Genomic DNA, 15,211 nt, shown 5'->3' on the forward strand with positions numbered 1-15,211 from the left:
AAAACAGTTTCCACCTTTATTTTTTACTGCTCACTTTATGACTGTTTACATAGAACATACCAAGGAACAACAATATGAATAGCATGTACATAAGCTAGAAGATGCAAGCTTCTTTCATCTGTGTATGATCTACATGATTGTTACTTCAATTATCAGTAATATAATCTTTCACATTGGCTGCATATTATGCTAGAATGTTTACATGTAACATCTGGCTTTTCTTCTCAAACTTCCCTCATCTTCTGCCAATGCAATAAAAATGTGAAATCTTATAAGATAGAAACATAGCAAAACTTCAAATATACATAAACTACATCCATTAAATCTGCACCATGCTCTGAAAGCTGAAAATAAGTAGAGTCTTAGACTAAAAATAAAACAAAACAAAACATGCACCTTCCTTTGGATGCAAATGCAGGCACACACACACACGGATACATTCACCACACGCACACTTTCATGCTCTCTCTCTCTCTTTTAAATACACATATGTAAGTATACAGTCTCTTTCACCAAACATGTTTTTTCAGAAAAGAACACCATGAATAGGTAAAAAAGAAAAATGGTATCGATAGATGTATAAATTAGATTCATAATTGCAATGAATATTGCAATATGTTTAAAGTGGAAGCTGAAACAAAATTCAAAGAATTCAACGCTATTTTCATGGACATTATAAGGAATATTTTATAATAAAGAAATATGTTGTTCAACATTTATTGTTTTTGTCATTCATTTCAGGTGCAGGTGTACCCGAACTTAATGTTTGAAAAAAATTGAAGTACATCAAGTATCATAGCAACAGAATTTTTGATGTTTTCATATCATAAGGTCAGCATTTTTGACGGCTTGTAAAGCAGTACCGAGGTATTTCCATTACTGCTATAGACACATGACACACTGCAGAAACTGAAAAAAAAATTTACATGAGGGAGATAAAAGATGGAACATTGCTAAGAAAACATACATTTACACATTTAGTGTGTGTGCATGCATGTGTGTATCTGCATATGTGCATGCATGTGAGAGAGAGAAAGAGAGTGTAAGATATATTTTCAGTCTGTGTAATCCATAAGGATACTTCTCTGATGATTGCAACAGGCACTCTTAAGTGCACATTTTAAGAAAATGTATAAGTCTATCATGGATTTACATAACATTTTTTTAATGAGAGTGGTAAAGACTTCAAAATACTGACATCATCATAATGGAATTGACAGGTTCCTGTTTCTCCCCCATGTTCTCTTGCATCACGTTTTCTGAAAGCATCTACAAAAAACACATATATACATTTATGCACGTATATTCATGTTGAAAATTGAGTTTTTAGCATTATGTTACTGCTCAGCAGTATTTGCCTCAGCAAAAAGGGTATTATTTTCCTGTGGCTGCATGCTAATGACACAATCCATTCTGTGCATGTCCACATAAAAATTTTATCGCATTGGCTAAGCATTCATTTCAAAGATAGCCATGACTAGTAGGAAAAAATTGACTTTATTACTAAATTCAGTATCTTGCAGTAATGCTATTTTGTCAGACAAGCAAGATAGTACAACATGTACATTTTCTACATAGAGAACTTATTTAGACAGATCAACATTTATTAAAAAATAATAACTGCTATAGAGGTCCATTTAAATATATCTGTAACTATTGCTTATTATCTCTTATTATTAAAACTTTCTTTAATAAAAATAACAGGAGATTTTAAACAGTTATTTTCTTCCTATCAGTGAGCTGAAATAGTGGGATCAGCCTTGAAAACCATATTAACAAGTATATTCATATTCAAATGACACCATTGCTTAATGCTGGGCCAACCATGAAATGGCGGCAGTACATCTGTTTCATCCATGACTCTTACCAAAATACAAGCAATCACTGAGACTCTGTTGCAGATAAGCAAAAGGGATCTTGCTCATTTGTATGAAAATCAAGTATTATAAACATGCATATGTAACGATCTTTACAAATAAACAGTTACACCTTTAAAAAGCTGCAGGTGTAGCTTCTTAATTTTGTGAATTTGGATTTACCTGTATAAGATCGAAGTCGGACAGAGAGGGCCACGAAATCATCAAAGGCAACAATATAGCGACTGTTGGGAGGAACTACTCGAGAATAGCGCTTCAGTATCGTTGTCAGTGTGTTGGGCTGGATCCGATACCCTGGATATATAAATATGTGCATCATTTTTCTTTAAAATTCCTATTCTCTCTCTCTCCATTCCTCTTCCACTTTCCACCCTTTCAATCCATATGTGTGTCTGTGTACGTATGAATAGGGGTATACATATATGCACATGAGTGTACAGTCATATTTCATTTTGTGACTGTCTTTGCCATAAATCATTCTTTGCTGTGTATTATTATTAAGTAGAACCAAGGTTAGATTACCAAAGAGCTGTTGAATGACACGGTATAGTTCAGAGGAATCAATGAATCCAGACCGATCTGCATCATGTTGGCAAAACACATGATACCAGGCCACAAGGCACTGCTGTAACTCTAGGAATTCTTCCCACTGCATGAAGCCATCTCTAGATCTCTGTCACAAGTTGAGGATATTTGCTGGAAAAAAAGTCTGCTGATATTGTCTACCTCTTTTGCAGACACTTGGACCAATTATATAAATGCATGCCATTTTGTACATATGTATATCCACATCCACACACACATATATATAAACAAACACACATGCAAATAAGCTTATATACACGCATGTGTGTCCCCACCCACACATATATATAATGCCAGTGAAGGATACATCCAGCATCGCAAGCATTATGCTGTAAAAGAAGTACGTGTATAGCATTAGTTATGTGCTGAATTACTTATTGTCGTTGCTGCATAATATGCTAATTTTGCATGAAAAAAAGAATGATGAAACTGAGACTGCTGATATACTGCTGCATACAAAAGCAGACAATTTTTATAATATGGCAAGTTAGGAAGCAGCTTCACATCAAAAGCAACACAGATGAGTATAGATTAAAGGATTTCAAAATACCTGCACATTTCTCGACTCCAGTTTACTGAAACAGTCAAATCAGAACATGTTATCAGAAGCTGGCTGCCTGAGAATAAATCTGTGTAATCAAATAAATGTAATGATGTAGTGCATTAAACGTACACTCATGTTGAATTGCACCTGCATGCTTGCATCCACAGAATACATAAATTTCAGCTATGCTTATTTTGGTCTGATATTTCCTGAGTCTATTTGTGAGGGGGAAAAAAAATGGAATGCTTACTTCCCCTTCCTCTTGACTGTTAACTTCAATAAAGTTTTCTGGTATTCCTGCCAAAGCATTTATAGATCATACACAAACCTCCACAATGTTATTTTTCACTTAACGTATATCAACTTTTTGCAACATTTGACTTACTTTTATAAAAGTTTTTAATACTTGGTGTGTTGTTCAGCACATGCATAAGATCTTCAGCTTGTATAGCATTTCGCATCTGCAAACAGCACGGAAAATGTTGACAGTCTCAAAAACAGTAGTACCAGCAGTACCTGCTGTTTAAAGTGATTAGCTTGAGTAACATAAAGCTATCAGAAGTCAAAAGTTTAGGACTTCCTGGTCATTCAACAAACAGACAGTCAGACTAATTATTATTATTTTTCATTGTTTTTTTAAAACTTCTGCAGCAAGGAATATTGAAGTTTTAACTGCTTTAACTTTGTCTATTCAGATAATAGATATATATAATTTACTTCTTGCGAGATAAAAATAAAAAGAAGTAGATTTCAATACAAAGGCAAAATATTAAGAATATTATTTTGCTGAACTTTATCTGAAAACAGTAAAAACTAAGAAACCAGAATTTTTTATTAACTGAATTTTTGTGTCAGTAAGATTTTTCAACTAGATCTTGAAAATTACAATCAACAAATTCATTAAATATAAGAGACAAGAAGTCAACAGATAATTTTTCATTGAAACTTACAACATTTTCTGCATTGTTACGCATAACACTAGTGAAAACTGCCTGCAAGTCATTTGGTGAGCCAAACTGGTATGCCTGCAAATGAGAAAATGCAGGTGCTAAGTATAATACTTAGAGAATGATGATGATTGATGATGATGATGATGATGATGAACTAAAGAGGATAGATTTAGCAGTCATACTGCCTTCGAACCAAATATTTGTCCATTGTACTTGCAGTTTGTGACTATACTAGCCATAAATGGGAGAACTTCTCTAATAATGACGAAATAATGTGAGGAAAGAGAAATGTTAGCTAGTTCAATTATTGTAGTAGATGGAAGTTTGTTTATTCAGCTGTTTGAGTTGTTACCATCAAGTTAGGAAAGTTTTACATTTAAAATTAACAATGTCAATATTGATATAACTTCAGCTGCTCAGAAATGTGTCAAACATAATGTCATTTATTAGTCCCTGCTTTTCTTCAGGTATATACACAGTAAGGTGCAAAAACTGAAATGACAATTTAGTGTGCATACCTGCCAAGCCTGCACATTAAAGACATTATTTTGGTAGTACTGTCCATACTGGCCATAGAAGTCACTTGGCTGCTGCCAATGTTGATAGCGTTCCATTTGCTGCTGCCTCATCATTTGGTGTTGCTGCTGCTGCATTGCATACTGATGTTGCTGGAAGTTCTGCATGTCTGCTGGGTATCCCCCATACATCATGTGCTCAAGGCCAATTAAACTTTATTTTAAAAAAAAATATTTTAAAAATGTTAAATTGGAATGTTCAGCTCAGTGGTTACATAATATTTCTTGAATGTAAAGTGTTAGTATTCCTTCTACTAAATGTCATATTTAACCCATATTTTTGTTCAGATATAATTTTTTGAGGAATAAATGTTTATGTAACCTACAGGCATTTTTTTTTCATCTCTATATGAAATAATATGAGAAGATAACAAAATAATTAGGAGTGCCATAGTTTGCTTATTTACATTAATGAGTCATTGAACAATTTCTTTGCTACAGAGTTAAGTAGAAGTCACAGTATTCAATGTAGGTCTAAATGGCTCATTGGTAAGGTCGTCTGCACTAGTTACAACATTAAAATAATTTAAAAGTTCATTTATTTCATTACTTCCTGTGCATTAATTTATATATTACTTGCAGAACATTCATGAAATCGATGTAACAAGAGACTTTAAATCCTTTACTTATTTGTTTTTTTGTAGCCATCGACAGCTTGTATGAATCGTGCTGTTTGAAAATAAAAACCTTAACACTTAAGGAGTCATTTATAACAAAACGTGATTAATCTGTGCAGGTCTACGATTATACAGGTTAAACGATAAATACAACAATACGATGACACTAAATGTCTAGACTATACAAATGCACAAAAGTTCAGAAGAAAGTGAAAGTCATAAAGGCAGATATATGGATATATAAGAAAGAAATATGCTGTAAACCAACTCAATTCATTATTTTCAAAAATAAATATAGTTTACCACTCTCTATAAGCCGTAATCAAGAAGATTCTGTTCTATCTGGTCTAATTTTTTTTCACAGTTTATAACAAAATATGAAAACTGTAAAGTTGTCTGAAGGCAATCGCTCGGGAGGTAAACAACTGGACTCCAAGGAAGCCCGTATGTAATTCGTTCTTCACTGCAGAGAGTTGACCAGGGGAGGTAAGAGTTGGGGAATTCGTTAATGTAGGGGAAATAACCTCTCGCGTCTTAGTTCTCTGAGACGTACGTATTTGTGTCCCCTTCATAAGTTGTTGCAAATACCGACACCTGTCTGCGGCCTGAGGGCAGGACCGAAATGACGCGACAGGTCCTTCCCTGAATGTAAGACCTAAGATCCCAGCACTTGTATAGCATGGCTATGAACGTTTGGATAAACCTGTTACTAGCATGTTCATCTATTATATGGAATCTGCTTGAAGCTTCTTCTGGTCACAGACACTGTAGGTGCTGTAAGAACTTCACGTAAATCTCGCTCGGGAAATGTACTACTCCAACAATCACTGTTTAATAATAAATAATAAGAATACAGACTGTTATATAGCGCATACTCACACTCACAAGAAGCATGCTCATAGCGCATCCTGTGAATGAGACATGGACATCATACGAAAGAATAAACAACAGTACTGACCAGGAATAAAAGACAATAATAGAAAACGCAAAGAGTACTTTTTATGCATTCTTCTTCAAAGTGCCTTGAACAAATCTTGGATCTCAATGGATTGAAACTTTTGTCTTGGCGGCCTGTAGCATGAACGAGAGCCGCTCCCCACTTGTCTTCCTTTTTGGAGAGACCTGCCCGCGGAAGCGAAAAAAAAAAAACTTACACCGAAAGATTTGATGCACAGTTGCATTCTACCATGCAGCAGTAAAGACCATCTTTTGTGTGTGTAGTTTTGTTAGTTTTTTTTTATATTGTTGTTAGTCTTGCAGACTTTGCTGACATAGGCATTGAAGTCATTCGCTAAACCAAAATGACTATAAGCCCGAAGCGTTGTAGCAAGTAGCCTCGTTCTAGTAGTTGATTGAAAAAAAAAATCGTCTGCAAGCAGTTCAGGGATATTAGTTCGTGGATTAACCTTTCTATTATGGCAACCTCAGCTGTACAAACTGAGCAGTATAAGAAGAAGAGGTTGTTTGTTCTTCAGAAAGGTTATCGTTTTATTGCAAATCACCTGACACGAACGCGAAACAGCTCGATACAAGGGATTACAAGTCCGACGGTGCCGTCTATCTCCAAGTAACATGAATAGTGTTGCACAACATGTACAACATGCACAACATGCCATTGGCTGTTAGTCGACATGCATCGCTAACGATGTAAATGGCCTTCAGCGTTACCTAGTGTGCAAAGAGGGCAACAAACGTTACATAATACCCCTTAATGCTATTGCAGGTTGACATTCTCATTGTGACGTAAATAGTGCACGCGCTTGCCATTGGTCCACAGGCATCGCTGGTCATTTTAGTGGGGCACAACGGGCCTAAAGACCTCTTCTGCGAGCACTCAATGCCACCTTAGTCAGCAAAAAGGAGGCAAGAGGGCAACAAACTTGGTAAAATGCCGTCCGTTATGATGATGGCTGTGGAGCTGCTGATGGCGTCCACGTTTGTGGACAGCTACACTGGAAAAGTGTTGCTGGTGTCGATGGACGGCTTCCGGTGGGATTATGTCAACAAGATTTCTGGGCTGACCAACTTCAGTAAGATGGCTGCCTCGGGTGTCACAGTTGATTACGTCAACAACACCTTTGTCACCAAGACCTTTCCTTGTCACTACAGCATCATGACAGGTGAGAGTGCCAGCTAATTGAATACAATTCATTAGTGTAACCATGGAGCCAGGGCCGGTGCTAGGCTGTGCTGCGCTCTAGGTGAAAGAAAAGTACTGCGCTCCCCTCTCCACAAAAAGTGAACCACTTATCCAAAAAAAAAAAAATTGTAATAATTAAATCTTTAGGCTTCACTCTAATTTAAACATTTAAACAATGTCCAGGCTTACATATTACCATTAATGATTGTCGTGGGTCTGCTCAGAACTCATAAGATGTGCATTCGCAAGCACACAGTCATTTATTCACTCGAGTCAAACGACGATGAAAATCAAGCTGTGAAAAACGAATTTGGTGACAAACTGACACGTATACCTAGCTGACAGTGCATGACAGCTGACATTCTTTCTTTCAACACAATAGCACTAACAGTTAAGCTTATCCGCACTTTGTTAAACTCAGTTTTCTCCGTTGCCCGACAGTTCATAAACTACACCAAGCACGACTACGATTGATAAAGACTACAGGACTGTTATGGACCCGTTCACGCAATGAAATATTTTCCAAAACATTGCAACACCACTAATGGAACGATAGAACATGTTGGTGACAGTGAAGTAAATAAATTGATTAGAAATTTGTCAAGAAAACTAATTACATTACCGTAAATAAGCGGCCACTTTTCCCCAGCTTTAAACCAGGTGATGCGGATTGTTTGCGGATTTTTCAGATTTCTCGTTGAGCTTCGTTATAGTGTTAACTGTTCGCGTTGCTACAGTGATAACTGTTCACATTTTAAAATCCAAGCATTATACACGTGAAGCATGCAGATCAGTTGCTGAAGCACACACCCTCATCTTGCCGACAAGGAGACTAAATGCCTACGAAGAGGCTTTCAAGTTGTATACTTGGGGCTTATTTGTGAAAAAGTAGAGATTTTTCTCTTTTAATTCAGTGGGTGTGGCTTATATACAGGTGCGCTCAATGAACCGAAATTTACGGTACTTTAATTCAAATGACTCTGCCTTGATATTTGTTTCTTAAACGTTTCACTAGTCCGGTTAACTGATAATGCGATTGTGACATTAGCTAAGTACCCTCTGACTCAAAGTTCGTAAATAAAAAATAAAAAAATGAAACAGTTGGCATAACCAAAAATAAGCATTCTCATCTCTGATATAAACTAACAATCGACAGCAATTACAAAAATAGCGGAGCAATGCCGATGCTGTGACCTCATGATTACCCCAGTCAGATACAGTTTAAATCGACGCAAATTCCTCAAATATTTTGCATTCCCCTGTGAACAATGAATTGTACCCGAACTTCGCTTCCTTCTCTTTAATAGGATCGTACCTTTTACCCATAACCTACTACAATTGCTCTATAATTAAGTTCAGCCAACCGTTAACTAACTTTTGAGGACTAATGGCAGTTGCCGATCAAAAACTTGAGTAGCTTTTTACAGTTTACATGGTCTGTTGTAAACATAGTGTCGCCAAGGTTACTGTCCTCCACATGTCGGAAAAAAGTCCAGACTTTTATTTAGCTCAGGTACACTTTTGTTGATCAATAATGATCATTAAGATAACCTCTGCTGTAAACATGAGCAGCATAACACGTGAAGTCTGCCTTTTAGAAGGGTTATGACCTTCGTTGCATATCACGTGATTCGCAAGGTGCAAGTGATCGTAACTTCGACAACCTTTGTGTCCCTGTAGCTGTGACGTGGATAGTCTTACACAACACCCAAGCACCTGGCTGTTATTGGTGGACACGCATCGCTGGCCATGTTAGTTGGGCACAGCGGGACTAAAGGACTCTTCTGTCAGCACTCAGCCACACCTTAATGAGCAAAGCAGAGGCAAGAGGGCAACATGCAGTCCGTTGTGCTGTTGGCGTTGGAGCTGCTGATGGTGTCGACGTTTGTGGACAGCTACACTGGAAAAGTGTTGCTGGTGTCGATGGACGGCTTCCGGTGGGACTATGTCAACAAGATTTCTGGGCTGACCAACTTCAGTAAGATGGCGGCCTCGGGTGTCACAGTTGATTACGCCAACAGCACCTTTGCCACCAAGACCTTTCCTTGTCACTACAGCATCATAACAGGTGAGAGTGCCAGCTACATATGTCTTAAATACAATTGTATACATGTGTCTATACGGCTATGGCAACTTCTATCCGACGACATAATACAAGACTATAGAATATCACTATAAAATTATGGTAATCCCTTTTTTCATTATGACATTCTTGGTCATGTCTATTTCGTCATTAAACATTAACTAAACCGCTAAAACAGTCACACTATTTTTATGAATTTAAACTCATTAAAATATGACTATTTCGGGTGGGGTAAATGGTCAGTCTGTCGTTTTCAACTGCACCTCATGCCAATCCACATGGATTCCACACCGTTTGGCCAACCCGCACTTATTTCCGGCAAAAATATTCTTGGCATCTCTGTCGTATCGTTATAAGAAAATTTTTCATGTCGACTGCTTTATTTTCCCCAGTTTAAGATGTTGCTGGTGGCAAAAGAATTTCGACATAAGTCTTCTGCACGGAGAAGATTTGTACAGGGTTGTTATTTGAGACTGTCACCTGTGACATTCTGTCTGTCCCTATACAGGAAAAGAAGTATCATGTATAACTGCGCAGGATTAAGATTTCGACATGGATGTCACTACAAGGTTACTTGAGTGCTGTAAGGTGATGGGCCTGGCTGAAACATCTTACATTGTCTCTGACCGAGTTTATCTTTCGTTTATATTTTTCATGTTTATTGTTTCTAAGATGTCATCAGTGGATTCAAATGAAAGAAAAGGGGAAAGCATCCAAGCAGAATGAGAGAAAGAGAGAAGATAATAGAAGTATGAAGGATGAGTTGCCGTATTGCCGAACAAGAGCTATCCACCTCTTGAGTTGGAGTTACATCAGGATTAGAAGTGTTTCGCTACTTCGCGCAGGAAGAAATTTGAATAAAGAGAATGAGTGGAAAAAAGACCAAAAAAATGGAGAGAAATAGAAACAGTTGTCATGTTTGTGGCAAGTTTAAAAAAATACTCTTAACAGCATTTATACCCGCGTGATTTGTGTGTTTCTGTGTGCAGGTCTGTTCGAGGAGAGCCATGGAATCGTTGGAAACACCATGTATGACCCTGAACACAACGCCACCTTCGGGAAAAATAGCATCGAGTCCTTCTGGTTTGATGGCGGCGAGCCCTTGTGGGTGACCACGATAAAACAAAATAAAAAAGCAGGTAAGTACCCGTGTATCTGTGTATCCGTCTCTCTGCCAGCCTGACAGCTCCACTCTCATAACAGAGTTTACATCCGGGTTTTTTTTAAGTCAGCTCCTAAGACACTCCTTTGGATGAGAATGAAAAGGCTGATGGGGGCGGAGGTGTGGAGATACTACTTCACGCACTACTTCTCCTTTTCACAGAAAGGGGTGGCCGCTTTCGAGTGACGATCCATTCTCAGAAACTGGATCATACACTTTCAGTCAAGGATCGAGCCACACCTCAGTCACGTGGAACAGCATTTGCATATATTCGCGCGCAGAAACAAGACCAGCTGCCACTGAAATTAAATGGTTTAATTGTTGATTTTGCAGATTTCGAGATTTGGGTTGTAAAAAAATAATAAAAATCTTGTGCCGTTTTCTGGGTTCTAAAATTTGGACCTCATTAAAGCTATCCAATTCCATACTCTGAGGCAGAACTTCACCTTCTTCTTGTCAAACAAAGTATATGAAGACACGAATCGATGACATGCTATCATCGTTCACGAAGGACATGGAAATTTGGCAGCGTTTATAAACTGGGTTTAAACCGATTTGAATCTGTGTCTTAGACAGTTCAGAACTTCAGTTTATCCCCAACATTTTTTTGTATTGCCTAGCCCTCTAAAGTAAACAAAAATGTTTTTGTCCGGGATGTCCATCTCGATGACTTCTGCTGTTACTGGTGTTCTTGCAGGAGTTTTCTTCTGGCCAGGGAGCGAAGCAGAAATCCGTGGTCATCGTCCCACCTTGTACATGAAGTACAACGAAAGCATTCCGTTCGAACACAGGATAAACACAGCCTTAGGATGGTTCACAGAGCAAAATATGAGTTTTGTGGCGATGTACTTCAATGAACCAGACACCATGAGTCACAAGTATGGTCCTGACTCCCAGCAAGTCGCTGATAAGGTGAATATAAACATTTGCTTGTCCTCCAGTTTGCTTTATTACTACAGCTGTGCTTGTTGTACTTGATAAATTAAATTTCAATCAAATTAATCTCAGAGGAAAAAAAAATGAAAACATGTGGACTTCACATTTTGGAAGACGGGCGGGTCTAAAGACGTCCACAAGCCGGAGTTTGCCCGCCCCTGATGTAGAGTATAATACAAAGCCCTTGTTCACATGACAAAGTTAATTGATGACACTGCCACAATGATACGAGATTCATTGAAGTTTTCAAATGCATGATCCTCTCCGGATCACCAACTTTTCCCAAGCTTTTTTTCAGACATGCAGGTGTAAATTTTTTGCAGGTGAGGGAGATGGACGGTGTTCTGGGTAAAATCCTGGACACAATGGACGCCAAGAACCTGAGTGACAGCGTGAATGTCATCGTGGTTTCCGATCATGGCATGACGGACAGCAATCTGACCACACAGGTGAGTACACCTGGATAGCTTTGTCATTAAAATATTATCTATGAGTCGAGAGTCTTTCAAACTGTATTCAGTATTTACTGAACACTAGTCTCGCCCATAGCATGTAAACCTATCTTCACGGCCAGAAGCAAATGTCTTCACAGGAATAATACCTGTAAAGTGTAGAAAAACAGAAAATCGACAGTTTAGAGGATGAAGGATTCTAAACCATTAGACTAGTACTTAAGATGACACAATTCAGAGATGACTTTTTTGTGGTGACAGATGATCGACATGTGGGAGGTGGTGAACAGCTCGCTGGTGGAGCGGGTGGTTGACAGCGGCGTCGTCACCGCCATCATCCCCGCCCCGGGTCGCGAGCAGGAACTGGTGGAGACGCTGAGGAACCAGAGTCACGTGACGGTGTACCGGAAGGACGAGATCCCAGATCGCTTTCACTACAAGAATCATCCCCGCATCATGCCCGTCATCGTCCTCGCTGACGAGGGCTGGCAGTTCAGCGCGGTCAGTTCTGCGCGCGCTACATTCCAACACTCTCAGAAAACATAGCTGTTCACAAAGCACTATCCCTGAACTACTATCCTTAACTCCTTTTTGTAATATTATTTGTCATCTTAACCATCATATAACGACTCTGTCTGTTGAAACAATTTGGTTCAGATTGACAAATACAATATGTTTTTCTCTAAATAAACAAAGTTATATCCGTTGAGTGATTGGTCACACGTGACTAGGTTCTTGTCACTGGTGATACCTGTAACATTATGTATTTGCTACACATAATTTATTGTTTGTTCATCTCACTGGTTTGGCATTTTATAAAACACATTGTGTAGCACTCACAAAAATATGACGGTTGGTCTATTCTTTCTTTGATATTGTTTTCTGGTTTTCAAATGCACGGCAATAGCAATTCTTTCAAAAATCACAATTCTCCTAATTGTTTACTTTGGAATCTTAAAGGTTTGACAAATCGCCCATCAGCACACATGAACACATTGCCGACAATAAAATCTGTTTTCTAGAAAAAAAGAAAGTGATAACTTATAACCAATCAATTGTTGAATACATAACGAACAGTATTTTCAATATTTTTAAGTATTAAGTATAAACTGACTGAATTTTACTGTCTCTTCTCTGAAAGTAATTACATGTACAAATTCTGAATTAATTTTTAAAAATGATTTTTTTTTCTCAGAACGTGACTACTTTGAGAAGAACTAACATGACTGCTGACCATGGATACAGCAATGAACTAACCTCTATGAGGGCCATCTTCTTCGCCAGGGGCCCCGACTTTAAGAAAGGTGTGAAAGGTACCTCCATCCGCCTGGTGGACATCTACCCTCTAGTATGTAAGCTGCTGAACATCCAACCGGCGCCAAACAACGGCAGCCTGGACAACACGGCCATGTTCCTCGAGGACCCGGTTGTAACTGGCAGGGCATCTCTTCATCTTGGGAACAGTTTGGTGGCTCTCCTCATTGTAACAGCGATGATTTCGCTCATCAGTTAATGAAGTTCAATGTTAGGACCCATTTTAGTGAATCCTTCAAACTTTTTGTCCTGTTTTGTTCCGAAAACGTTGGCGACATCTGGAAAGACCTTTATGATGAGACCTGGTGGGTACTGGTCGCTTTTAGTACATGTACGTACACTTTAACAGATTCCTTAGTAGAATATTGCCGAATGTATTTTATCATTCTTGATGTTTTATAGCTTGTTTCTTTCTTAAAGTATGCGACTGTCACTTCTATTTACCTTTTAGACGTGTTCGAAATATTTACATAAAACTCACGCTATGCAAATACTCGTTTCCAAGACATTCAGATTTGTTTCTGAACGTAAAAATATTTTCTGGTGTCAGAATTAAATCCCTAATAACACTTCCTTGTGTAAGCAAGTACTGTCCTGATACAGTACCGATGCTTCGATCTTTTGTGACAAATGTTCTAAGGCTCAACAGTATATTTGGTGATTAAATTCATTTAAGTATTTTTTTATTATGGAGATGTTGTCGGTGATCGCCCATATCCATAATATCATAATGTAAACATCCAAGTCCCAATGCACCTAATTATACCCTTCGGACACGGATAACTTTTATTATCTAAGTGAACGTCAGTCCAAAAGTTTAATGACAGCTTCTGAGGGACAAATAGGCGTATTTACTTTTCTTTTTTTACTTCTAGTAATCATATATTCTATCTCAGGGTTTCAATAACAGCGCAAAGACAAGTAAATATTTCGAGCTTCAAAACAAAAAACAAAAAAAAAAAAAGAGCAATTTTAGTTTTTGAGGAATAAATGTTTTATTATGACCAGAAACATATTGTACAGCTGTATGAAGATATGTACACCCAGAGAGATTTTCCCTCTTTATAAAATACACTTCCATGCACACTGGTCCAGTTAAGCAAGACCTGCTTGCCTCTACTGGTAAAGCATCGGTAGAAATCAGATTCTATACGAAGTTTAGGAAATCAGCTGGACAGATAAGAGGACAGAACTGTTTAGTAAACGCCGTTGGTATACAATTCATAATCTAAGAGAGTATACAAACAAGTAAATTTAACAGTCGCCATGGCGCGTGTGAAGATTCTACGACTGGTGAGGAGAGTCAGCCCGGGGGAGAATACCTTTTGATAACGTACACCTTCACACACCCACTCAGTCGCATCGCCCGACTAACAGCAAAGGGACAACCAGATATCCTATTATTATTATCATAAAACACTCGGATCCTCTGGACCAAGGAGATCGGCGATCAAAGCGAGTGTTGTTGAAGGGGAGGGCGGAAAACCCTTCACATCCGCAGTCCCCATTCTCCTATCTTTCTTTAGCACTATCTCACCCTCTCCAGAGATACTTCCCAACTCCAGGACATCTGTTCTAACAATCGCTTTTATACATATTCACCTTGCACTCCATTGTGAAATCTTACCATAGCTTTATTACTACTCATTCTTCTAGTACTTAATTACTTTAGTTACTTGTATTATTCTTTCCTCTTAAAGAGCGGGCTAAATGGAAAAGAATTATTGTTTGCTTACTTTACCTCTCATTAATAAAGAATTGTCATTGCCATCGTTCTCGTTAATAAAGAATTGTCATTGCCATTATCTCTTATTCTGTGCTTTGTTCTGGCCTTGACACAAGTGGTTGTGACAGCCCCGTTTGGTTTCCTTCAGTGGACTATTTTGGTTTAGAATATAATATTTTGTTATCTAATCTTTTCTCGGTGTGTACAATTTTCAGAGTGGGTATGATTGTTTTTAAAACTGAAGATGCTG

General features: G+C 38.1%; 2 protein-coding genes across 3 annotated transcripts; one reads left to right on the top strand and one right to left on the bottom strand.

The window, feature by feature from the left end:
• LOC112565181 (sorcin-like) lies at positions 1-5,597 on the bottom strand. Its single transcript, XM_025240512.1, has 10 exons — positions 5,452-5,597; positions 4,475-4,685; positions 3,957-4,031; positions 3,392-3,467; positions 3,013-3,037; positions 2,770-2,791; positions 2,400-2,550; positions 2,040-2,171; positions 1,199-1,269; positions 1-909 (listed from the first exon to the last, which is right to left on the bottom strand). Exons 2-10 carry the CDS (start codon positions 4,664-4,666, stop codon positions 883-885), a joined length of 771 nt encoding a protein of 256 aa, XP_025096297.1. The 5' UTR covers positions 4,667-4,685; positions 5,452-5,597; the 3' UTR covers positions 1-882.
• Positions 5,598-7,003: 1,406 nt separating this feature from the next.
• LOC112565183 (bis(5'-adenosyl)-triphosphatase enpp4-like) lies at positions 7,004-15,032 on the top strand. 2 transcript variants are annotated; one of them, XM_025240515.1, is made up of 6 exons: positions 7,004-7,268; positions 10,361-10,510; positions 11,231-11,445; positions 11,793-11,918; positions 12,183-12,422; positions 13,117-15,032. In XM_025240515.1, the coding sequence occupies exons 1-6, from the start codon at positions 7,037-7,039 to the stop codon at positions 13,432-13,434; spliced, it is 1,281 nt and encodes a 426-aa protein (XP_025096300.1). In that variant the 5' UTR covers positions 7,004-7,036; the 3' UTR covers positions 13,435-15,032. The 2 variants fall into 2 exon arrangements, with proteins under 2 accessions (XP_025096300.1, XP_025096299.1); XM_025240514.1 differs by lacking the exon at positions 7,004-7,268 and adding an exon at positions 8,984-9,356.
• The last annotated feature ends 179 nt before the right edge of the window (positions 15,033-15,211 follow it).

This window comes from Pomacea canaliculata, linkage group LG5, assembly GCF_003073045.1.
Source record: "Pomacea canaliculata isolate SZHN2017 linkage group LG5, ASM307304v1, whole genome shotgun sequence".
NCBI lineage: Eukaryota > Metazoa > Mollusca > Gastropoda > Architaenioglossa > Ampullariidae > Pomacea > Pomacea canaliculata.

What these genes read in the sequence shown, in the direction of transcription:
- LOC112565181 (XM_025240512.1), bottom strand. Translation starts at nt 4,666, where the DNA reads ATGATGTATGGGGGATACCCAGCAGACATGCAGAACTTCCAGCAACAT. An exon ending in TATTAAAAACTTTTATAAAA is followed by an intron (nt 3,038 to 3,391) that starts GTAAGTCAAATG and finishes TGACTGTTTCAG; the next exon opens with TAAACTGGAGTCGAGAAATG. An exon ending in CCGACTTCGATCTTATACAG is followed by an intron (nt 1,270 to 2,039) that starts GTAAATCCAAAT and finishes TGTTTTTTGTAG; the next exon opens with ATGCTTTCAGAAAACGTGAT.
- LOC112565183 (XM_025240515.1), top strand. Translation starts at nt 7,037, where the DNA reads ATGCCGTCCGTTATGATGATGGCTGTGGAGCTGCTGATGGCGTCCACG. An exon ending in AAAACAAAATAAAAAAGCAG is followed by an intron (nt 10,511 to 11,230) that starts GTAAGTACCCGT and finishes GTGTTCTTGCAG; the next exon opens with GAGTTTTCTTCTGGCCAGGG. An exon ending in ACAGCAATCTGACCACACAG is followed by an intron (nt 11,919 to 12,182) that starts GTGAGTACACCT and finishes TTGTGGTGACAG; the next exon opens with ATGATCGACATGTGGGAGGT.